The sequence below is a fragment of the Furipterus horrens genome, unplaced genomic scaffold (genome assembly GCF_987537825.1).
Source record: "Furipterus horrens unplaced genomic scaffold, mFurHor1.1.pri manual_scaffold_7, whole genome shotgun sequence".
NCBI lineage: Eukaryota > Metazoa > Chordata > Mammalia > Chiroptera > Furipteridae > Furipterus > Furipterus horrens.
In genome coordinates this window covers 107,042,518-107,067,921 of record NW_028327177.1, presented here as the reverse complement: position 1 = coordinate 107,067,921, position 25,404 = coordinate 107,042,518, and the positions used below count along the sequence as shown (strand labels likewise).

The 25,404-nt window shown below is 40.5% G+C and overlaps 2 protein-coding genes and 1 pseudogene across 2 annotated transcripts in view; 2 read left to right on the top strand and 1 right to left on the bottom strand.

The window, feature by feature from the left end:
* Positions 1-7,435, bottom strand: part of XPC (XPC complex subunit, DNA damage recognition and repair factor) — a 31,764-nt gene extending 24,329 nt beyond the window's left edge. Inside the window, exons 1-3 of the mRNA XM_090284229.1 lie at positions 7,246-7,435; positions 2,844-3,039; positions 1,307-1,425 (exon numbers count right to left, since the gene is read on the bottom strand). Coding sequence (XP_090140355.1) covers positions 1,307-1,425; positions 2,844-3,039; positions 7,246-7,387 — 457 coding nt within the window. The 5' untranslated portion in view covers positions 7,388-7,435. The remainder of the gene's footprint in view (positions 1-1,306; positions 1,426-2,843; positions 3,040-7,245) is intronic.
* A 94-nt stretch (positions 7,436-7,529) lies between these two features.
* On the top strand, positions 7,530-22,398 carry LSM3 (LSM3 homolog, U6 small nuclear RNA and mRNA degradation associated). The gene is made up of 4 exons (XM_090284227.1): positions 7,530-7,659; positions 10,109-10,219; positions 17,143-17,238; positions 21,991-22,398. Exons 1-4 carry the CDS (start codon positions 7,639-7,641, stop codon positions 22,069-22,071), a joined length of 309 nt encoding a protein of 102 aa, XP_090140353.1. The 5' UTR covers positions 7,530-7,638; the 3' UTR covers positions 22,072-22,398.
* LOC150004996 (large ribosomal subunit protein eL13 pseudogene) lies at positions 20,178-21,983 on the top strand (annotated as a pseudogene).
* Positions 22,399-25,404: the final 3,006 nt, after the last annotated feature.

The window sequence follows — 25,404 nt, the reverse complement described above, 5'->3', positions numbered from 1 at the left end:
ACACCAATACAAAAGAACTTACACACCCCTATGTTCTTAGCAGTGCTACTTATAATAGCCAAGTGCTAGAAACAGCCTGAGTGCCCATCTGTAGGTGAGTGGATCAAAAAACTGGTACTGGTACATTTACACAATGGAATACTATGCAGCAGAAAGAAGAATTCCTACTTTTTGCGACAGCATGGATGGAACTAGAGACTATTATGTTAAGTGAAATAAGCCAGCTGGTGAAAGACAAGTACCATATGATCTCACTTATAAGAGGAATCTAATGAACAAAATAAACTAACAAGCAAAACAGAACCAGAGACATGGAAACAAGGAGCAGACTGACAGCTGCCAGAGGGGAGGGGGGAGGGGAGGAAAGGTGGAAAGAAGGGGAAGGGATTAGTCAAAGAACATGTATGAATGATACCCGGTCAAGGACAATGGTGTGGGGAGAAGAACAGATACAGAATCATGAATTCAGACAACATTTTGATAATTGCCAGATGGGAGAAGTTGTAGGGGAGTGGGTGAAGAGGTGAGGGGATTAAGAAGTACAAATAGGTAGTTACAAAACAGCCATGGGGATATAAAGTACAGTATCGGAAATGGAGGAGCCAAAGAACTTATTGTGACTCATGAACATTGCTTCCACAATGTGTATTTACTGAAAGATACCTTCAATATGGCAAAATGTTGAAGTTAGTGAATCTAGATGAAGAGTATATGCACTACATTTTCAACTTTCTTGTAGGTTTGAATATTTTCAATAGATAGCTTGGAAAAAGTCATGCTAGGCAACAGGATACAGGATGATAATGTTAGCTATTTATTTGAGTATATGATGCCCTAGGCCCATTACATTTGCAGCCCTCACCCTACAAAACAATCCCAGAGCCTAGCCTGCTCATAGTAAGCATTCAGTGTTTACTGAATGTTAACAACAAAGAAAAACAGCTTAGAAAGGTGGAGTTACTTGCTCACATCGCAATGTAAGTGGCAAAGCTGGACTCTGACCCCAGGTTTAACTCTTTCAAAGTCTGTGCTTTCTTTCAAAGCCTCTGCTCTTTCTAGAGTGATACTGCCTCTCTATTTCATAATCACCTCCATTAACAACCAGCAAAGGAAGAGAACCTACAACCTGCTCTAGTAACCTGGTGTTGAATTTTTCCTTATACCAAAAGTAAGTCCCTAGTGCAACCTTTTCTTTGTTCTTATTAGTTTCAAAAGAAAACAAGAGGATTGCAATCAGTGACAGGCCTCCAAACAGAATCAAATAGAAAAGTTGGATCAGACAGTTCTGAAAGCAAAGATGTTTTACCTTCTACCTCTTCCCAGTCATCTTCACTTTCCTCCTCATCGTCTCCTTCATGGCTGTCCTTGTCCATGGCAGCCTCTCTCTTTGGATGGTGAACCTTCTTGCAGGCACTTGTAAAGTCCCTGTGTAAAGATCACAGGAAGAAAGATGAAGGTGCAAACATCCTAGCATTACGGTTGAACTAAATGAAATTTTATGGACCCCTACTTATTGAAACTCTGTTGCAATTACCTGTGATCATTTGTGAGCTCTGAGCCCCATTTACTCCACCAGCATGAGTCACAAGTTCTCATCAAGATGTGCTCTAACCAATCTAATTCTAGATGTGCTATCAAAACAGAAAGAATACTATAAACCTACAGCCTAGAGCTGTGTAAAGGAAAACACAGCTATCTCTGGAAACGGGATAAGAAAAGCTATAAGAAATCACAATAATAATGCGAGTTCCAGAAGTAAAAGCTGTGTCGTGTGTATATACCAGTTGGACGCCAAAAGAAGAAAAGGGAATTCACATTTGCAGATCCTACTATGGGCCATCTCAGGGATTCCCTCCTCCCCTGCCTTTAGAAAATATGACATAAGGAGACTAAAGTAGAAGTGTAACTTCAAGATAAGTGGGGATATGATTATATATAGGTATGTCATAAATAACAACATAAACCTGGGCACCTAGCTAGTTAAGCTGATAACTACACAAGTAAGTAGCTAGCTGCATATTAGTTCAAGACTAAATGGTTGCTAATGTGTAATAGTTTTTCCTTGTCTTATGATGGGGGTTACTTCCTAGTAAAACCATCTTCAGTTGAAACTATCTTAAGTCTGGCCCTGACTCGTGTGGCTCAGTGGGTTGGGTATCGTCCTGCAAACTGAAAGGTCTATGGTTCGATTCCCCGTCAGGGAACATGACTGGATTGCAGACCAGGTACCCGATTGGGGATGTGTGAGAGGCAACCGATTAATGTTTCTCTTCCTCTTTTTCTCTTTCCATTCCTCTCTCTCTAAAAATAAGTAATACTTTTAAAAAATAAAGAAAATATCTTAAGTCTGTAGATGGCCTCTGATATGCATCTTCAAGGTGGAAGAAAGCATTTCAGTAGAAGGAGTAAGCACAACTCAAAGGTAGCAAAGTATGAGCATATGAAGAATGAAGGATGAGAAGCCCAGCTAGGCAGGAACAGAATGTGATTGAGGAGAGTAGTATGAGGGAAAGCTGGAACGGCAGGCAAATATTTTTTATACGTAATATCTTTGAGTAATAGGAAGAACACAGGACCAGGAGTCGAAGACCTAGGTCTCACCTGTTTTTTACCACTAACTGTGAAACCATAAATAAATCACATTCGGCAAGCTATCACTGTCTTCATCCAAAAAGTTTGGGAGGTAAAGTGTATAATCACTAAGATTCTCTCTAGCTGTTACTAGCAGTCTGAGCTCTATCCAGAGGAAAAGATCCAATCTTTTCCATGGATCCTAGAGACAAGCAAAAAGAGTAGGTCTTATTAATCACACTTCTCTGATAGGAACAATCAAGACCTCTCACCTGAAATTGTCCCCATTACTGAGGTCTTCATCCTTTACAACCTTGAAGTTTTCAGATTGAACAGCCACCTTGGCAACTTTCTTTTTTGCTAGACCATCTGCTGGGCCCCCAGGATCATTGCAGCCCCTCTTCCTCTCTCCTCGTGAGGCTTTTGAGAGCAGGCTTTTCTTTGGGGGTTTTTCATCTTCAAAGACCTCTAGATGACCACATGGAACCGGTGAGGGACAGCAGGAACAGGTAAGGGACAATAGGAAAGGTGGATGCAGTGGTTTCACAGGCAGGGTCATGAAAACTCTTCTTCTGTAACCTCCCTCCAAACCAAATCTTCATCACCAGCTCCCCAGGTCATATTTGGTCAATAATCAGCTTTCAGCTCTTCCCACCTTTAGTCTGATCTACACTCTGTACTCCCAGTAGAAATCATCTTTCTTTATTGGCATTTTATTCTACTCCTCCCAAGACTACAGAGAGGTCACCATATGACTCAAATAAAATGTAACTTCAAAATCTTACACTTCTGTGAATATCCAGCAAGAAAACTACATTAATCCATTGACTAATCCCTTGCTTATTTACTACGTGCCAAGGCTATTTATTTTAATAACAATCCTCTCCCATTAAGCGAAATGTTCCGAGTTCATAAACACAACCAAGTTTTACCACAACCTTATTTCTATGAATATGTACTTCCACTATCTTTCAAAATCAAACTCTGGCCTTGACTGACATGGCTCCGTTGGTTGGAGCGTTGTCCAATAGCCAAAACATTGCGGGTTCGGTTCCCAATCAGGGTGCAAGCCTAGGTTGCAGGATTGATCCTTCATCTGGGTATGTATGGGAGTCAACCAATTGATGCTTCTTTCTGACATCGATGTTTCTCTCCCTCCCTTCATCTCTCTCCAAAAAAAGCAATGAAAAAAATGTCCTCTGGTGAGAATTAAAAAAAAAAAAAAAAAATCAAACTCTGCTCAAAACAAATACTTTTTAAAAACCTTTCCAATCTAATCCAAAAGGCACTTGGTACACCAACCATCTCAGCAAGCTTGGGGTTGGAATAAGATAGTAGTGATAACCTCTAATTTCTTAAAATAATTATTTTTTCATTAAAGAGAAATATAAAATGCATAAGATGTTGGTTTTTGTTAAATTAGGGTATCTAAAACTATGGTCTGTTTATTAACATATATTACTAATTAATTTTTAATGAGTAAATAATTTATAAATAACTTGGCAGAAGAGGATTTTTTTTCCATTCTACAAATCTATTCATAAAAATAATCTTGAATCTGAAATAAATCATTTTCCTTTGCCTTTGCATGACTCTGCTTCAATTAATTTTGGAAAACAAAAATACTCTAGCCTATACTGAGGTTCGAAAGGTGCTGTAATATTAACCTAAGATATCAAATGAATTCATTCCTTTCATTTATGGTTAGTCCTGCTGATTCTCTTGGGTTATTTACATTCCCCAAGAATATACCTTTGCATGGGAAAAAAACTCTCCCCTTTGAGCTAAATAATGGGTTGGCCAAAAAATTTTTCTTTTTTCTGTATCATGGGTTTAGTAGTGCTTAGCTGTCTTTAATTTCATTTGAAACAATTTTGTTAGATTGTACTGTGACAACTGTCATATCAGCATGCATTTAAAAGAAACATCAAAATTGAACTTTTGTGTAGCCATTTAAATATTGAGGATGGAAGAAAATATGGAACATTTTTGGCACATTATGCTTTATTATTTCAAGAAGGGTAAAAACGCAACTGAGATGTGAAAAAAGATTTGTGCAGTGTATGGAGAAGGTGCTGTGACTGATTGAACATGTCAAAAGTGGTTTGCAATGTTTTTTGGTACTATTGACATTTTGGCCAAATACATCTTTGCTGTGGCGCTGTCTCTCAGCACTCCGGGCCTCTACCCAGTAGAAGTCAATAGTGAGAAATAACTGGCATACTCAAAATATCCAAATTAATAAAGTCATTGGTGAAAATTAAAAATGTGTCTTTTATTTTATGGAAAAAATAATAATGGAGTTTTTGGTCAACCCAATGCCATTATTTAGTGGTGGTTATTTCTGCATGGTAGAAATACAGATGACTTTTTTTCTCTTTGTGGTGGGGTTTTTGTTTTGTTTTGTTTTTTTGTTTTTTTTTTTTGGTCCCAGAGAACCTAGAGGCTATTTTCCAGGACTCTCCACGATCTAGGGCTATCTAATATGGATAACAAGCCCCCTTGAACTCAATGTGATTATTTTAGTAAGGCAAGAGTTACCACTGTGGTTTGCTGAACCATTTACGGAGATTTAATAAGAACACCTGCTTAAACCTGCCAGCCGCATCTCATAGCACTTAGAATAAAATACAAATTCCTTAGCTTGGTCTCCAAACTAAGTGCTATGCTCACTTCTCTCACCTCAATTCCTGCTACTCACCCCCTCACTCACTGATCCAGCCAACTGGCCAAGCTCATTCCCTCCTAAGAGTCTTTATTTTTATTTATTTGTTTGCTTATATTATTTTTTAATCAAATTTTTTGGGGTGACACTGGTTAATAAAAGTACACAGGCTTCAGGTGTACAATTCTATAATACATCATCTACATATTGTATCATGTGTTCACCACCCCAAGTCTTACTTCTTTTATTCCTAAGTTTTTAAATGTTCTCCTTGCTTGGATCTCTTTTCCCCCAAAGCTTCCTATAAATGGTCCTTCAGGACATTCAGTAACTGGCCCCAAAATGTCACTCCCCACAGAAACCTTCCCCAACCACTGATTCTGACTTAGCTGCTTCCTCCCCAGCCTATGTCAGTTTTACGACAGTAACCTTTTTTATTTTCTTCATAGCTCTTATAACCATGGGAATTCATTTTTAACTTCTGTCTGTCCTACCTACCCCTCCCCAAAGATAATAAGCTTCATGAGATGCAAGAGCCTTGCCTGTCTTGTTCATTACTCTACTTTCATTGCATGCACTGAGGTGCTGATAAAACCCACATTATTGTGCTATTAGAAACAACAGTCCATACCACAACCACAGCAAAGATTTTAGCTCCTCAGATCCTGAAAGCTGCCTTGAGAACTTACTGATAGCTCCTCTGGCCAGCAGTTTTGTTTTGTTTTGTTTCTTCCTCAGTCCTCACCTGAGGACTTTTTTTTTTTTTTTTTCCTATTACTTCTTAGAGAGAGAGCAAAGGGGAGAGGAAGGGAAAGACATGGATTTGACAGAGAAACAGCAGTTGGTTCCCATACGCACCCAGACCTGGGAGAGAACTTACAACCCAGATATGTGCCCTGACCCGGAACCGAACCTACAATCTTTTGGTTCCGGAACAATGCTCCAATTGAGCCACACTGGCCAGGGCTGGCTAGTAGAGTATGAAGTAAGCTTGGGTACATCCTTACCTCTGATTAAACTGAATTGATATGAGCTAGCCCAACTGGCTAACATGGACCATGCCAAGAGCTTTATATGCTATCTCATTATAAAATTATAACCACCTTGCAAGGTGGTATTATGTTTCACAGACAAGGTTTAGAAAGGCTAAATTATCTGTCCAAAATAATTTACTCAAGTGTATATAATGACTGAGTGTGGGCTGCTGGGTGAACTACTGCAGGGAGAGGAATGGGAGAAGGAAGACCAGTAAAGGGGTAACTGCAGTCGTTCAACTAAAGTGATGGCTTGGGCAGGGGCTGGGGTCATGGAAATAAATAGAAGTGGAGAAATTTGAGATATACCTCTGAGGTTGTAGTGCCAGGACCTGCTGAGGGACTTAATGTTTGCATTTAAAGGAAAGGATGTGTTTGCTTTAGGGAATGAAGGGAATCATTTATTGAGATGTGAGAAAGTGAGGAAGAGGCAAGTTGAAAGGGTAAAACCAAGAGTTTTGCTTTGCCCATGACAAACATAAGAAGCCTATTTGATATCCACGTAAAGTTAGGTTGGGTCCAGATCTGAAACTATGGAATGAGATTCAGCTGACGATATTATTATGGAGTCAGCACTGTTTATCCTGGTTCACCGTCTTCTGGGGACTCAAAATAACTGCAATGCCTTTTCCCTATTCAGCCTTTTGCATCTACCAGGTTGGACTTTATGTTCTGCGCAACAAGGAGCAGGAAAGAGGCTACGCGGGGGGAGCTCGTGGTCAGTTTGGGTTTCAGCGAAACCGCTCAGAGCTCATCACTTCTCGCGGGAAGACAAAGGCAGAGCGACGTCGGGGACTACGCGAACTACAGCACAAACACCAGCCTCCGGTAACGTAGCCTTCTCAGCGAAGATGCACGCAGAGCAGCTTCTGCCCCGCCCCTCCACCAGGCAGGCCTCTCCCGCTCCCGCCCCCGGCCTTCGCTGCCGGATCTCCTGCAACATCTCCCCCTAACCCGACGTGGCCTCGCTCTAACCTGCCTCCTTCTCCTCACGCCGGATCGTGCACTTGCCCTTGGCTTTCTGGCTGCGTGGTTCGTGTCCCCGCGGCTCTCTGCCGGCCGCCCGCTTTCGAGCCATCGTGCCCGGGCAAGATTCTTTTTGCGAGTGACGCACCATACGGCGGGAAGTTGCACGAGGTTCAGTTACGCCCCAGGGCGGGAAGATGCCTGACCACGCCCCTGTTTTTATAAAGCAAACTACGCCCCACGCTGAAGCTCCGCCCCAAATCAGCAATAGAAACTACTGGAAGCAAGAAGGGACAAAACAGATAATTTTACTTCCGGTGCATTGCGTTCTCACGTTTCCGAAGCCTGGAGTGGGGCTCGAGTGATATCGCGAGATCCAGGGAAAGGCGCAGGGTTTAAAACATGGCGGACGACGTGGACCAGGTGAGTGTGTTTTGAGGAGCTCGCACTGTAGCGGCTTCTTCACGTCCAAATGGCTGTGTTCGTCTTTACGTACTAGGGCTGCTTTCTTCAAGCTCATAGGAAGTTAGCCTGTCATGCCTCCTGCCTCTGGGTCGTCACGGCCTTAAGTGTTACCTCTGGCCCTGAAGTCTTGTTAGAAGTCCGCCGGAAAACTAGTTTCTCGCCCGCTTATTTTCTTTCTCTGAGGTTCACCTTTATAGAATGGGAATAATGATCTTTGCCCGCCTCACAGAGCTGTTGGGATTCTGGTAGAATGCGTGATAATAAAGTTAAGGAGTTTTATCGTTACTGAGCGCAACAGTTATTAGTCAACAAATACTTAGTGGACATTATCAGCTTTGATGGTTAGATACGATTCTGAGCACCAGGGACACCGATATTGTCCCCACTTGGAGCTTGTATTGTGGAGAACAGACAAAAAGTAGACATAAGTATGTGCGATACACAGGAACTGTGATGTGGTATGAAGGAAACAAACAAGGAGCTGGTTTCCTACAGGCTTTGTCACCCACTCTTCTTCCCAAAATACGCTTCCTTAGGGATCGTTGTGGATCAGGCCACAACTTCTACGGAAATCTCATCTCTTCAAAGTGGACTTCTTTGGCCTGCTACATAAAACAGCACTCTCCTCAGTCTGGTTTTTTTCTTTATAACATGTTATTTGTTCATATTAAGTACAAGCTTTAACATCTATCTCCTGTCCCTACCCCCAGAATGTGAATTTCTTAAGAGCCAGAGTTTTGTTTTTTTCACTGGGATTTAGAACAGTGCAGGAAACACTTAACACATTTATTGAGTGAATGAATTGGATGATCAAGGAGGCCTCTTGGAAAAGGCAATATTCAAGCCTCAGGACGAAAAGGGTAGGCAGTGGGCATCCTATACCGAGGCTAAATGAGCAGTAGACCTCTGTCATGTGTATGTTCTTTTAGTATTATAATTCTTTATATGTCTCTGGAGTAGAATGAGCTCCTTGAGGGCAGGGACTGACTTCTGTATCATTGTAGCCTATTTGATTAGCTGATCCTTAACAAACTCATGATGAATAGGGCTGGGGGCCAGTTGAGTCCAGGGTTTTTTCCTCCCCTCAGCTAGCCCTTTAAGGCTGTAGAGTCCGTAATGATCAGTCCCCTTCTTCCACTGGCCTCCTGTACTCACTGAAGAAGCTCTCCTTACATAATTTTATCAACTCCTGGCTTCCACCATCCCTTCCACATGGATGGCCCCAAGATATCCTGACCCCCAAGGGTTCTTCAATATAAGAAATGATAACCATTTATATGTACTTTCTGTTGGCCAGGTACTATTTTAAATACTCTGGCTAATTTAATCATAAGAATTATGAAAGGAAGATTGTGGCTTCTTCATTTTATAGCCAAGAAAACTCAAAACTAGAGATGGCATGATTTTTCATCTCAATTCATAAGTGTCAGTGTCAGGAGTTGACCTCATATTGGCTGACTGCAAAACTAGTGCTTTCAGCTGGTATTCTGTACAGCAGTCCCTCTCTATATCGCAGTTCACTTATCGCGGCCTCACTGTATCGCGGGATTTTTAAAAATATTATATTTAATTATCGTGGATTTTTCGCTATATCGCAGGATTTTGCGGTACTGTATATGTATGTTAAAGTTACGTAGGTTTAAGAGTGTAGAATATGTTTAAGAACATAAGTAGTGTTTATAAGTGTAGAAAAAGTTAAGGGAGTGGGAAAGGTTAATAAGGGACTGGGAATGGTTTATAAGTGTGTGGGAAGGGTAAGCCTTAAAATATATGTAAATGCTAAAATAAATGTAAGGTTCCTACTTCGCGGATTTTCACCTATTGTGGGGGAGATGGGTGTCTAGAACATAATACCTGTGGTAAGTGAGGGAATACTGCACTGCCTGTTGAGTATATTTTTCTTATTTGCCATTTCGTGCCCTAAAGGCAGCCTGCCCTGTACTGAACTCATAATCTTATCTTAAACCTGCATCTCTGCTTAGCATTTTGACTGGTGTGTAGTAGTCATTAAGTGAATGTTTTTCAAATTTCTAAGTGATATTTGAGATAAGGCTAACATCCCTGAGAATGACTCCCTAAACCCTGATTTGGGGAAGGCAGTTTGGGTTTTCAGGGAACAAAGTGCAGTCATTATATTGCTGTATAATTCCTTCCTGTGTATGTATGTTTCAGCCATCATTTGTATACATTCACTTTGTGCTAGGTACTGCTCTAAGTCTTCATTTATGTCATTTAAGCCTCACAACAAACAGTATTAAGTATGTACTACTGTAACCCACATTTTACAAATTATGAGACTGCTACACAAAGGAGTTATGTTATTTGCCCACAGTCACACAGCATAGCATTGATTTGAGCACTGCATTCTCTCTAGTAATTATATTACTAAGCTTGTTTCTTTTATCAGCAACAAACTACCAACACCGTAGAAGAACCCCTGGATCTTATCAGGCTCAGCCTGGATGAGAGAATTTATGTGAAAATGAGAAATGACAGAGAGCTTCGAGGTAGATTACATGTAAGTAAATTTACTAAATTGCCTTGAAATCAAATATTTTCTTGTCACCTTTCCGTACTCTCATACCCTTCAAATGTAAAAAATGTCCACCATGGAAGAGCATTTTGAATGTAGAGGAGAGCAAGGTGGAAGGTTATCGTATTTCTGTAAGTCAGTTAAAACTATTCATATTTTTAATATATTTTTCTCTTAACAGAAATGAAATGTTTATTAAAGAACATGTTTATTTCATTTTTTCTGTTTGTTTATTTGCAAATAACATTTATTCTTATTTAAATGTTCTTTAAATTACTCACATATACATAAATTTGTGTTTTCTTGTGAAAAAAATTAAATAGCACAGAAATACAGAGTAAAAGGTAAAATCCCATTTCTTCTATTGGAAACCCCTGTTAAAAATTGGGTCTCTGGTCTTTCAGATCTTTTCTGTATATTTACATATACATATTTATATTTATGGCCATATGCATAATTTGCACTATATATACCATCTCTAAAAAAAAAATAAATGGGGTCTTTTTATTTCACTTAATTTTTCTCAGAAATTGTCGATCATGAGTGCATATAAATCCTTATTGTTTTTAATGCTTACATGGTGTTTGTTTTTTTTAATTCAAATCATTTTTTATTTTTCAATTACAGTTGGCATACATTAGTTTCAGATGTACACCATACATAGTTATTGGAATATTATTGACTATATTTCCTATGCTGTACTTTACATCCTTATGACTATTCTGTAACAACCAATATGTGCTTCTTAATCTCATCACCTTTTTCACCGATCCCCCAAGTCCTCCTCCCATCTTGCAACTGTCAAAATGTTCTCTGTATATGAGTGTTTCTTCATTGTTTTTTTTATTCATTTGTTGATAGATAAGTATTTATTGCCATTTTATTGTTCATAATTTTTATCATTTTTTTTCCTTCTTAAAGAAGACTAACATCTCATGTAATACTGGTTTGATGGTGATGAACTCCTTTAGTTTTCCTCATCTGAGAAGCTCTTATGTAAATGATAGTTTTGCTGGGTAGAGTAATCTTGGTTGTAAGTCTTTGCTTTTCATCATTTTAAATATTTCTTGCCAATCCCTTCTGGCCTGCAAAGTTTTTGTTGAGAAGTCAGCTGACAATCTATGGGAGCTCCCTTGTAGGTAACTAACTGCTTTTCTCTTCCTGCTTTTAAGATTCTCTCTTTGTCTTTAACTTTTCCATTTTAATTATGATGTGTTTTGGTGTAGGCCTCTTTGGGTTTGTGTTGCTTGGGACTCTGTGCTTCCTGAACTTGTACGTCTATTTCCTTCACCAGGTTTTCTTTGATTATTTTTTCAAATAGATTTTCAACTTCTTGCTCTCACTCTCCTTCTAGCACCCCAATGATGTGAATGTTGGTATGCTTGAAGTTGTCCAACACTATCTTCAATTTTTTTTTAAATATTTTTTTTCTTTTTGCTATTCTGATTGGGTGTTTTTGTTTCCTTATATTACAAACCACTTATTTGATTCTCAGCTTCATCTATTCTGCTGTTGATTTCCTGTAAATTATTTTTCATTTCAGATAGTGTAACCTTCATTTGTGACTCTTTTTTACTATCCATGCCCTTTTTTATGCAATTGAAGTTCTAAGTTCAACTATTCTTCCCCTAAGTTCATCAAGCATCTTAATAACCAGTGTTTGAACCCTGCATCTGGTAGACTGCTTGCCTCTGTTTTATTTAGTTCTTTTTTGGAGTTTTGTTCTGTTTTTTTCATTTGGACATGTTTCTTCGTCTCCTCATTTTGGAAGCCTCCCTGTGTTTGTTTCTATGTATTAGGTAGAGCTGCTCTGTCTCCCAGGCTTGGCAGAATAGTAGGTGTTCTGTAGGATCCAGTGGCACTGCCTCCCTGATCACCCAAACTGGGCACTCCAGTTTCATTCCCCCGACCCCATGTGGGCTGTGTACCCCTCCCTGTTGTAGTTGAGCCTTGATTGCTGTTGGCATATCAGTGGGAGGGTTTTACCCCCCAGGCTGATTTGCTGCATGGACTCAGTGGAGGGGTCCGCCCTACAGAGCAGGACTTACTTCAGCAAGGCTCTAGTGCCTGCTGAGTCTGCCCTGTGAGTGTATCACTGTGGGGGTGGTTGGGTGGTGTTTCAACATGGTCTGAAACTGTCCATAGGGATAGCTCTGGGGCCTCCTGGGAGGTTCAGGTGAAGGTCCACTGTTGCCTGTGTTCTGCCCAGCGACATCTGGCTTGAGCTACATAGTGATCTGCAGTTGGCTGCTGCTTGTTGTGGGCTTGCAGGTGCCCAGGAGAGACCAAGCTGCAAATCATGACTGGTTGCTATTAGTGCCGAGCCTAGGGCCACTTAGGAAGAGGTACAGGACAGCTGAGGCCAGATGTTGCTTGTTTGAGGTTTTAGAAAAGTCTAACGTGTGAGCCAAGACAGGCCATTGGTATGGAAAAGGCACTGGAAACAGCTTGGGTGGGCCCCCAAGTTTGGTGGGGTGGGGCCTCAGGGAATCAACAGGGCAGTACAAATGTGTGAGTCAGGTTGAGGAGTGTCAGATATGGCACCGATCTACCAGCTCTTGGGGGGAAGGGCTCATCAAAGGAACAATGGTCTCTGCCAGGACTTTTGCCTGGAGAAAGCAGCTCTCCCCAGCCTGCTCTGATGCCAGACATTTCAGTTCTTCTCTATATGTTCCTGGTGCCTTTCAATCTGCTGCATCAACTCTGGAACTCAGAAAAAGAGTAAGAGTAAGTTTGTGTGTGGGCCTTTTTAGAGGAACTGCCCAGGATTCCAGAAGCATTCACCTCACTCAGTCTTACTTCCTGCTGGTTTTTACAGCCAGAAGTTAGGGGGACTTCTCTTCCTAGCACTGGAACCCTGAGCTTGGAGGTCTGGTGTGGGTCTGGAACTCCTTGCTCCTCTCCTTGGGGAGACCTCTGTAGTCAACATATCCCTCCTGATCTTTTTCTGCCACACGTGAGTGTGGGAACAGCCCATTCAGCATCTCCATCCCTACTACCAGTTTTCATGTGGCTTCTTCTTTAATTCCCTAGTTGTAGGACTTCTATTCAGCTTGATTTCAGGTGATTCTGAATGATGGTCGTTCTACAATATAATTATAATTTTGGTATGGTTGTGGGAGGATGCGAGTACTACATTTACCTATGCTACCATCTTGATTGGAAGTTACATGGAATTCTTTATATGGTGGTGGTAGTGATATTTAGATTTTTTCCCATTTTTTGTTACTATAAATAATGCAGCAATAAGCATTTTTGTACATATTTTTTGTGTGTATCTGCAGATATTTTTATAGATTGGTGTCTTGAAGTGGTCCCATTTACTCATAAAGAGAGAAACTAAAGGTTTTGCCTTTTGTTGATAACATGTTACTTTCCAGAGTGTGTTGTTTTTATTATTGCCATTCTACCCTAAAATGATAAAGAATAGCTAAAATTTATTGAGCATTAATTATTCCAAGTATTTTGTATATAATACATATTCCTCTTAATCTTTATGACAACCCTATGAGGGTAGATAGTAAATATCCCTGTTTTGTAGTTGAATAAACTCAGGCTGAAAAAGGTGAAGTTACTTGCACAAGGTGACACAGCTGGTAAAGGGAGGGCCAGAATATGAACCAAGGCAGTCTGCTTCAGCCTCGCTCTTAAGTACTGTGATTCTACTGCCCATAAAACCTAAAGGGAAAGAACCTGCTATTCTTGGAAAGGAAGAAGGGACCTAGGGAGACCTTAGTCTTAATATACAGCTAGCCTTGATGGAAGAGGCACCCCAGGAAATGAAAGAGTGGCAACTTTGCCAGGAAAAACAGAATTGAGCTTAATCACATGGGCCTGTCAGTGGCACATGAAGAGGCACTCTGGGACAGACATGCTGCCTTAACTCTTTGAAGCTTCTTCAGTTCCCTAGGTAGATTCGATTGCCTCTATAGTGAACAACCCCCAACCTTTTGTTTGTTTTCTGGCCCTAATCTATAGATTTTTTTCTCTTTTTAGGGTGCTCTGTGTAACAGTTTCCTGTGTGGCTGATTAACTACTTTTATTTTGACGTGAGCTAGTAAACCATTTAACACTTTGTTAAAACTAAGCAAAGTAAGTGGGTTCTGAATGAGGCCCCTGGAGATTTACCTTTTAGCATGAGCTTTGGAGCTTGGATTGAAGACATCCCTGAATATCTGTGTTGCAGCTTTTATAGATTGAACCCACAGGTGCCAAACACAGTTAGTTCTGACTAGATTATAAATGGGCAGGGTGCTGCTTTACTTTTATTACTTTATGGTGTTTAGGACAGGGAGGATTGCATGATAGTGTCCTATGCCTTTAAGAGACTATAACACCATCATCTTAACAATTAAACACAGAATTTTATTTCCTTTACTGTATCTTTCTTGTCACACTGTTAGAGATGGAATTAAAAGAAATCTAGCCCTGGCCAGTGTGGCTCAGTTGATTGGAGCATCATCCTGTAGACCAAAAAGTCATGGGTTCAATTCCTGGTCAGGGTGCATACCCAAGTTGCGGGTTTGATCCCTGGTCGGGGTGTGTATAAGAAGGCAACCAATCCGTGTTTCTCTTTCATATTGCTATCTCTCTCTGTCTCTCTGTCTCTCTTTCTCTTTCTCTCTCTCCCTCTTTTCCTCTAAAAGCAATGAAAAAAAAAATGTCCTCAAATAAGGATAAAAAAAGTGATGAATTTACTATTTTTATAATTAATTGTTATAAATGCTATAAGTGCCTTGGATAACAAGTAGGGTGAACACTTTGAAAATAATTTCAAATTCATTTTTTGCCATTTAAACAGTTTTGTATTTTTTTGGTATGTTTATTGATTATGCTGTTATATTTGTCCCGATTTCTTTTCCCTTTGCTCCTCTTCACCCAGCTCCCCTGCTACCTCCATCAGTCCCAACCCTCTTAGTTCATGTCTATGGTTCATGCATATAAGTTCCTTGACTTTACTCTTTCCTATTCTATTCTTAACATCCCCTTCTATTCTGCACCCTACTGTTATGCTTCTTAATTCCTGCACCATTTCCCTCCTCTCTTCTTCCCCCTCCTGGCTGACACCCCTCCACGTGCTCCCCATACCTATGATTCTGTTTCCACTCTGGTTGTCTGCTTAGTTTGTTTTTGCTTTTATTTTTTTAGATTCTGTTGATAGTTGTGAGTTTGTTGTCATTTTAGTGTTCACAATTTTGATCTTCTTCTTCTTAAGTAAGTCCCTTTAACATTTCATATAATAATGGCTTGGTGATAATGAACTCCTTTAGCTTCACCTTGTCTGGGAAGCACTTAATCTGCCCTTCCATTCTAAATGATAGCTTTGCTGGATAGAGTATTCTGAGTTATAAGTCCTTGCTTTTCATCACTGAATATTTCTTGCCAGTCCCTTATTGCCTGCAAAGTTTCTTTTGAGAAATCAGCTGATAGTCTAATAGGCACCCCTTTGTAGTAATTCTTCTCTCTTGCTGCTTTTAAGATTCTCTCTTTATCCTTAATCTTTAGCATTTGAATTATGATGTATCTTGGTGTGGTCCTCCCTGGATCTAGTTTGTTTGGGATTCTCTGTGCTTTTTCTACCTTTATGTCTATTTCCCCAAATTAGGGAAGTTTCCTTTCATTATTTTTTCACAACTTTTCAATTTCTTGCTCTTCCTTTTCTTCTGGCACCCCTATGAGTCGTATGTTGGCACATTTGAAGTTATTCCAGAGATTTGTAAACCTCTCCCCCTTTTTTTCAATTCTCTTTTCCTTCTCCTATACTGGTTGACTGTTTATTTCTTTCTTATGTCCCAGTTCGTTGATATGAACCCTGGTTTCCTTTCCTTCACCTCTTATTTTCTTGCATTTCTTCCCAGTCCTGCTTAATCTTTTCTGTCAAATGTGTGAGCATCTTTATCACCAGTGCTTTAAACTGTGCATGTTAGGTTCACTATTTCTTTGTTGCGCTGTTCTCCCACTGGAACCTTGATCTGCCCACCACCCCCCTTGGGCCTGTACTTCTCTGTCTCCTCATCTTGACAGCTTTCTGTGTTTGCTTCTGTGATTTAGGTAGAGCTGTCGCATCTCTAAGGTATTCGTTAGTGCTGGTGACCCGTTTCACCACGCTGTGGCGCTGTATGTGGGGGAGGGATCTGAGAAGAAGCAGTGTCAGTTGCTGCAGCTTTTCCAGACACTTCTCCGCCTTCCGCCTTCCGTACTAAGCCAGCTGTCTCCTTTGAGAGACCGACAGTTTGTTCCTCCGCCCCAACCCCCACCAGCTTTCACAGTCAGAAGCAATGAAGCTCTGTTTTCCCTGGTGCTGGAACTCTGTCCAGCGCAGTCGGGTTTAGGTCTAGGATCAGTCTGGCCTGGGGCTGGAATTGCTTCCCAGATTTAAAATGTATGACTTTGCTTTTGGCTGCGGCTACTGTCCCTGTGACGCTGCTGCTGCCCCTGCCCCAGCAAGCCAGCCCTACTGCCACTGCCAAGCTTCGCCCCCACAGCCCCCCCTGCACTTCTCTCTCTCCATCCCAGCTCCGCCCCTTCTACCTTTCTGGCTGAATATTTCTTCTTTATTTCTTTGTTGAAATTTTATGTAGTTTGATATTCTGGATCTTCTGGGTATTTTTAGTTTTGAAGTGGTTGTAAATTGTTCTTAGTTGTGAGGGAGATGCAGCATGTCTGCTTATGCCTCCATCTTGGCCGGAAGTCCTCCAGTTTTGTATTTTTAACTGGTCAATTCAGTTATTGTTGGAAATGATTTGTGAAGGAATAGTATACTTATACACCAAGATTATTTTTTATTTGTGTGTAAAAGTTTGTGATATATTATGTGTTACTTTTAATTGAGCCATTTGCAAATTGGTAGCCCTGTTCATTGTTTCTTAATTTAGTAAATTTCTTGGTCCCTCACCCTCTCACTTCAGGCTTATGATCAGCATTTAAATATGATATTAGGAGATGTGGAAGAAACTGTGACTACTATAGAAATTGATGAAGAAACATATGAAGAGATATATAAAGTAAGTCATGTGATTCTCTCGTTTCTCTTTATGAACCCATTATACACACACACACGTATATATATCACTGATACTTAACACATATTTTGTTTCTTACCCACTTTAAATTGCTTTCAATTTAACTTTTTGAGTAGATAATGGAGTCACACAGTTTAAAAGTCACTAAACAGGAAAAGTAATGTCATAAAAAGTCTTCCACCCCATCCTCTGTCTTCTTTCCACCTTCACCCCCAGAGGTAATCATTATTGCTAATTTCTTGAGAAGTCTCCTCAGTGTCTTTATGCATGTGCTAATGGAAATTCTTCTCTCTCTGCCTGTTTTTTGTCTTTTAAAATAGCATACCATGCCGGCTGTTACACACATTGTCCTTTTAACTTAGTATATCTCAGAGCTTTTTCCATTTTTATATATAGCTTCTCCATTCTTTTGGTTTTAGCTTTAGAGTACTCCATTGTATAGATGTACCGTAAGTTATTTCCAGTCTTGCTAATACAAACTATCCTGCCATGAGTAATTTTATCTTTTGCTTATGTATAATTATTCTTGTAGGATAAGTTCATTCTTTCTCTACTTTCATTTCTAGAACAGGAACTCTTGGAGCACAGGTTCATGTTTTATTCATCTCTGTGTCTTGTGTCTGTTATAGTACCTGATACATAGGAAAGAGAACACAGACACACACTCCACTCACCCCCACCTAATATATGGCAGGTGGCAAGGCTTGAATCTGCAGTCCTTGGCAATGAAATAAAATCTTTTCTGTTTGAAACAAATTGATTCAACCTGAGACTAAATCTAAAGTCCATGCATGTAAACATATAAATGTATATATGTATGTATATTAAATTCTGGGTGAAATTCACTGCTATTACTACAAAATACACAACATTTTTTTGATCCTGCTTTTATAGAATTTTTTTCTTATCTAGAGAATGTAAATTTATACACTGAACCCCTTTTTTCTCAAAAATTATTTGTCTATAGCCTAGTCTTCTGGATGGAAAATATAAACAGCTCAGAGTGGGGAACTCACCACAGGGTAGTTGAGAATTTACTCTTATGAACCCTGGCCGGGTAGCTCTCGGTTAGAGTGTCATCCAGATATCCCAAGGTTGTGAGTTTGATCCTGGGTCAGGACACATGCAGGAATCAACCAATGCGCATAAACAAGTGGAACTACATATCAGTGTTTCTTTCTCTCTCTCTCTCTCTCTCTCTCTCTCTCTCTCTCTCTCTCTCTCACTCTCTCTCTCCTTCTCTTCCTCTAAACTCAATAAATAAAAAAATTTTAAAAAGAAAAGACAGTTTACCCTTATGGACATGTTTGCTAGACTGATAAAAAACGTATCCCCCAAAGATGTAATAGCTTAGCGCAATTAAAGTTGTTTCTTGATCACATAATAGTTGCAGGCAAGTTTCCTCCACATAGTCATTCAGGAACCTGGCTCCTTCCATCCTGTAGCTGTACCTTGCCTGAGTCTTTATCGTCATTCACCTCCAGCTGCTGGTAGCAAAAAGAAATGGAGGAGTGTTCCTGGTGGTTTTATCTTCTCACATTCTTTAGGCTAGAACTCAGTGATATGATCTTACCCAACCGCAAGGAAGTCTGGGAAATGTACTTTAATTGTGTACCCAAGAAGGAAAGAAAAAGGAATTTTTATGAGTAGCTAGCAATTTCTGCCATGATCTGCCCCTCTGAAAACCAAATATCTCTGTATGCCAAAGGATTTTTAAAAAATTATCTACATGGAAAAGTGATCCTTACCAGTTCTCTTTTCCTAGTAACATGACAAAAGTGGAATGTCTGCTGTTTTACTAGGAAATATAGCTTATGGTGAAAATGGTTCCTGGTAGGTAAACTGTATGTAAAGAGGGAGAACTATAAATAAACTCTGAATACCGTTAGCCTGTAGTTTTGGGCTGCCCTGAGTGTGATGTGATATTTGTAATGGCACATGCCCCTCCCTGGTGACTATGAAGCTACATTTGTGGAACTGTTATAAGAGATACTCCTTCCTATGTGGAGCTTATTGCATTTAAGCCAGGGTGGCTCCTGCACCCACCTTGTAATTGAGCTGCCATTTGGGTAGCTAGAGAACAATCCTTGGAATGTTTTAATGACTCCCACTGAGTATGCTGGCTGGCTGGCATGCTGTTTTCCTTATGTGAATCTGCATACACTGGTATTAGCATGGCTATATTAAGTTTTGTGATTGTGATCATCTAATTGCTATAGAGACCAAACAAGAGTAAGTATTGCAGAACCTTACTACCCCCATTCAGAACACTCTCACCTCTACCCCAAAAAAGGTAAACAGGACATCCAGTTCAGAGTCTGGGATCTCCACATGATTCGCAGTTTTCTGTCAGTCTGCATGTGGTCACTTGTGGTGTAGATTGCTATAAGCTAGAAAGGATGAATTAACTGCCGTTGCCCCTCCCATATCCACCGAAGCAGAGCAGGGACAGTCTATCCACCATGAAAACTCCCTTTTGGTAAAGAAAAGAATGGGAACATGTAGCAGTTACTGGTCATTAGCATTGAGACTCCCCTTGGGAGGCATGTCTCTTTCCTGTCCCAGTAGTAAAAGAAATCCATTGGTTAGGTCAAGTATGTGTCATGTGATATTTTTAGTACATTCTTATACTCAATCTTTTTGTTTATTTAGAATTCAAATTTAATTGGGTGACCTGTATTTTTATTTGCTAAATCTTGCAACCCTAATTGGAGGTGCATAGCTTCACAGCCGACTTCTTGCTTATGCTGGAAAATTCAAATACTCAAAGGCTTTTTTAAATAAGGCTGTGGTTTCTTTGGCAATGCAATTTCTTTAAAAATTAGGACTTTGGGGTGCTTTGCAGTGCTACTTTCTTTCCAGTCACTCTTCTCCTTCAGAGAAGTGGGGCCCATAGGCAGCCGCAATGGCACCCAGCTGAAATGGTGCCCAGCTGAAATGGCATGATTTTAAAGCCTCACTTCCACATGGACTGGCAGTGATGTGTTGCCATCTGGTTTAACCAGCCGGCGTGGAAGATATGCAGACGCAAGGCCCAGCAAGCCAAAGCATGCCATATCGCCCCGCGCCCTGTGCCTAGACCCATTTGGCCCATAGTACGATGCCCCACGGTGAGGTACCACACCAAAGTGCGGACGGGCAGGGACTTTAGTCTGGAGGAGTTAAAGGCGGCCAGCATCCACAAAAAGGTGGCCCGGACCATTGGTATCTTGGTGGATCCGAGAAGACAAAACAAGTTCACTGAGTCCCTGCAGGCCAATGTGCAGTGGCTGAAGGAGGACCACTCCAAGCTCATCCTCTTCCCCAGAAAGCCCTTGGCCTCCAAGAAGGGTGACAGCTCTGAAAAAGAACTCAAATTGGCCACCCAGCTGACAGGACCAGTCATGCCCATACAGAACATCTACAAGAAGGAGAAAGCCAGGGTCATCACAGAGGAGGAGGAGAACTTCAAGGCCTTTGCCAGTCTTTGCATGGCCCACACCAATGCTCGGCTCTTTGGCATCCGGGCAAAAAGAGCCAAGGAAGCTGAAGAACAGGATGTTGAAAGAAAAAGTAAAGTTCTGTTGGCAATTTGTGATTTTAAAAAAAAAAGGACTTTGTATGTTTACGATCTGGTTACTTCCAGTTAATTCTGGTGGCCAACATCCCCAATCAGTGTTCTCTCCTAGACATAGCTTTTAGATGCCTCCATTTAATACTTTCTCACCTGTATTCCTGTCCCTCAAATTAATGTTCACTACCTTGAAGCTATTGTACTTGCCAGAGTGAGTTTGGGTCTGGAGGCAATACCCTTAATCTGATCCTTGCCCCAAGGCTGAGTTTGTTTAACAAAAGTTTTACTGGGCTTTGTTCCTCAAAGCTTTTTTCCTGCTTAGGTCTAGTTTGGGGTCTAAAAACATCTGGCTTTTCCAACCCTTTGAATTATATTTCTTGTAACCTCTGCTTGAATACCAGCTGGTTCTTTTCCTGAATTCATCTCTTATACTCCTTGCTGAGTGCATCAGGCTAACAGCAACATCTACCAACATATGACTTTTCTAATCTCTTCCCCCAGAACCTATAGGTTTGGGAGGTCCTTGGGCTACTTTCCAAGTCACTGCAGTTTTACCATGTGTCTGCCAAGGCATAAGAGGATTTCACATATTTCATATCTGTTGTATTACTGCCTGAAGCTTGATACCTAGGCTAACATCCCAAGGTATCCATTTCAGATGTATGAACACAGTAGCAACACGTAGTGGCTCAGCACAATAGGACTTTATTTTTTCCCACATAACAGTCCTGAGTGGAGTTTTAGGTCAGCGAAATAGCTTTTTCCCAGATGCTCAGTCAGGAGCCCAGGCTTCCTCTCTCTTAGGGCTTTGCCATCTCATGGATTCTCCAGCAGTGGGAGGAAGACCATAGAGGGAAATTCATAGGAGGTTTATGGATCAATAAGTCACTTCTGTTTACTTCTCATTGGTTTAAAACTCAAATCTCATAGTTATATCTGGTGACAAGGGAGCGTGAGAAATACAGTGTAGTTGTGTGCCAGTTACTGATATCCAGGAAAAGTAAACAGTTAATAGACTGGTTCATTGTGCCACAAAGGTAAGTGACCAGCTTTTTAAGCCTGTTTATTTGTGTTATGATGAATCTGTGTTTGTTTTTTGTTCTCAAATTTCTCGTATAAAAAAACAAACAATACTACTAAGTATTTGTATAAATGTGTTCTGTTCTTTTTTCTTCTTCCAGTCAACAAAACGGAATATTCCGATGCTCTTTGTCCGGGGAGATGGTGTTGTGCTAGTTGCTCCTCCATTGAGAGTTGGCTGAAACAAAGAATTTATCCTATATGGAAATTAGGAGACTTTGTGTGATGGCATCTTTAAATGTAGAAGATATTCAAAAGAGAAACCTGTGTAGATTTTGGTATTGAGAAATGGCAAAGGATTCTTCCACTCCTGAAATGAGTTTATTTGCATGTAACTCACAAATTCTTAAGCTCAATGGCATTTTTTTTTCTCTAACCTTTTACAATAAATGTAATCACTGCAGCCTTCCTTTTTTTTTTTTTTTTTTTTAGGAGTTGTTTGCTCCATTGATGTTTTTTTCAGACAATTTCTGATTTTTTTACAATTTAAATTAAATTCGATGCTTTTTTTTTTTTTTTTTTTTTTAACGCGGTCTCCTGTCTTGTGGGTTATTTAAGCACACATCTTACATTCATTGTATCTGTACACATGTAGTGCATCTACTGTGAGGCACCAGGTTGAGTACTGTCAATATGCTTCTTTCTCTTGAGTCTTCTGGGGAGGCAGGTGTTTAAGTCAGTAATTGCAGGACAGTGAGATTGGTGCCAATATAATAACGCATATATAGGATGTCGTAAGAGTACAGAGAAGCGCACCCAAATCAGAAGGGGATTTGAAGTTGGGGGAGGTGATGTGTCATTGAAAACATTAACATTGCAGTGAAGTATGAAGCATGATTTCTATCTGGCCTGGCTTATTTCTAAGGTTACACTTCAATGGTTGTATACCTGTGTGGTTCAGCTTTGTCTGCTTAATACTACACATATTTTATGATGCAAAGAAACCATTTTTCCATTCTTGGATTACAGGCCATTAATGATGAGAGGGCTAAAACAACTCATCTCACTGGCACAATAAAACAGAAAGTGGCTAAAAGCAAAGCTATTTATATTTTTAGCTTCAATCAGTCAGGACTTAATGCTAGAAAGATAAAGGGGAAAGTATATATATATGTGTTACAATCTCTAAATATTAGGAGCTTAGAACCTGGGATCCTTCATTAAGTAGGTTGTACCATTTTGAAATACAGAAAATTCGATATATGGGTGCTTTGTAATATGCTGAATGTGTGTTTGTTAATCCATTATCAGTCACTATATACTAACATGCACAGTCTTGTAAGTCATACACAAGAAAGATGCTTTCGGTAGACGTGTAGGAGTTTTGTTTTCATTAGTGTGCCTGTCCCTGCAAGTTAACGGAGAAAGAGAAAACAAGTGGGGGCAAGCTGACGGGATCTTCTCTAACGTGAGTGGACAGGAGAGAACCTCCCTTTACTTCTGCTAACCCCATACATTGCCCTTAGGCTTTAGTGGTCTCGGGGTGACCTGTTTATAGCAACCTGTTCATTCTTGATAAAATGAGACTTGTTCTGGTGGCAGCAAGTGGCCAGTTCTTTGGATCACTTTTTCTGAGTAGGACTCTTGTCTAAATGATGATGATGATGATACACAATAATAATTACTATGTTGAACAAAATGCATCAGGCAAAAGCAGTTTGCATACATATTCCTATTGAATCCTTACGATAACTTTCCTACAGAAATGTTACAAGAAACTGAAGCTCAAAGAGCTTTAGTTGCTTGCCTGTGGTCACACAGCTAGTACAAAGCAATAGAGTGTGAGTCTGTCAGGCTCTTACCTGTGTGGGGGTGTGGTGCGGTTGTGCTGTGGGGGCCCTGGCTCTGGGTAGTACTGTGGCCAGACGCATCGTCTCACCCTCTTGTTCTGCCACACCCTCATGTTCTCTTCAGCATTGCATTTATTTTTAGTGGCTTCTGATAGCCATGCTTCAGTCCTGGTCATCGTTCTTTTTCTTCTAGAATTGATAGATTATACTAGAACTTTTGTCTGTGAGGACTGTTGTTCACACACGTTTCTTAAAACCATGAATCTTAAAATTTAACAGTTACCTTCATGTGCCTATAAAACTTTACTGTGACATACAAACATCCACTTACCTGCTGGCTGCTAAGATACAGGAAGAGGGGCAAAATAAAAGATTAACTGAAGGAAAACCATCTGCATGTTACCAGATAGATTTTGTGAGCCCTTTTGGAGCTCAGGCTACCTACCTGGAAGGTTGGAGCTGGGACTCGGTCCAGAGCAGAGGCAACTCAAGCAGTTCCCTGCCAGTCCTCCACATCAAAGCTTGTACAGGTCTGTGTGGTTCTTGCCTTCAGGGACTAAGCAGTCAGAGGGTCCCTGGGAACCATGCTTTGGACTTCAAGGCTGCGTAGTACTGAGCTCCCATCAGCTAGACAGCTCTTGGTCATTCAAGCTAGTGACTGGTGGTTTCTATATGGTGTCACATAGAGCAAGAGGATTCTTCTGACCATCCTTCTCTTGGAAGCTGTACCTGGATCTCTGTCTTGGTGGTTTTCTGAAAGACTGTTATGAATTGTCATTGCCTCCCACAAAGAAATATGCACAGACAAAATGTAGAACCACACATTAATCTTTGAGATGAAATATACTGAAATTGAAACCCAAGTAATTTGAGCATCCCAAGTTAGATGAAAATTATTAGCTACAAATAGATAATTTTTAAAAAGTGGTTTTTGAAAATCTTCCCAAACTAGAAGTATCCTTCTGTATACTAAGAAACTGGTTTCACACACCTTTTATTACATATAATAGTAACCTATATTGCCCACGTTGCTTTCAGCCTGCAGTCAGAAGGAGAGGAATGTTCTATTGTGTGAGCATTTACAACTGTGAGCAATGCTTACTTGCTATGGACCAGGAATGTAACTGAAAATTCCAGTCATCTGGCAGGATCAAGAGACTCGATGTTTCTGTCAATCAGCTCTGCTCAACTATGTGGGTTTCATTCTTGGGCAAACCCTACCTGGTGTAGATTGTACAGCCTACCTGCCCACCAACTGCATTAGTCTAATTGCCCGCAGTTGGTTCATGTGCCAGTTCATGTCTAGTCATGGCCCTGTGAATGTAGCCTCTGATTGTTCAGGCCTTAGCCACCTGCCTGTCCTGGAACTAAGCAAGATTGTTTCCATTAAGCCTCAGTCTGAGTTTGGAGAGGGGTCATTCACCAAAGGAAACCAGAGGAAATGATGGATGGAAGTGGGAGACAAAGAATCCCTGTTCTGTAAGGCCTTGTAGTCTCCTTTAATTTATATAAAAATAAACCTCTTTGGTGTTTGATTATTAATAAGTTTCTTGGAACACACCTCATAGTGGAGACACTGATTTAAAGCCATTGCTCTGGAATCTAGTAGGAAGCTCTGGATTACCCTGAGGGGAAATCAGTGTGGATAAAATTTAGATTTGTTTGATGACTGGGCTTGATGGTAGCTGGAGTCCTCTGAGGGTGAGGGTGGGGGTCAAAGTAGGG

What these genes read in the sequence shown, in the direction of transcription:
- LSM3 (XM_090284227.1), top strand. Translation starts at nt 7,639, where the DNA reads ATGGCGGACGACGTGGACCAG. An exon ending in TGGCGGACGACGTGGACCAG is followed by an intron (nt 7,660 to 10,108) that starts GTGAGTGTGTTT and finishes TTCTTTTATCAG; the next exon opens with CAACAAACTACCAACACCGT. An exon ending in AGCTTCGAGGTAGATTACAT is followed by an intron (nt 10,220 to 17,142) that starts GTAAGTAAATTT and finishes CTCTCACTTCAG; the next exon opens with GCTTATGATCAGCATTTAAA.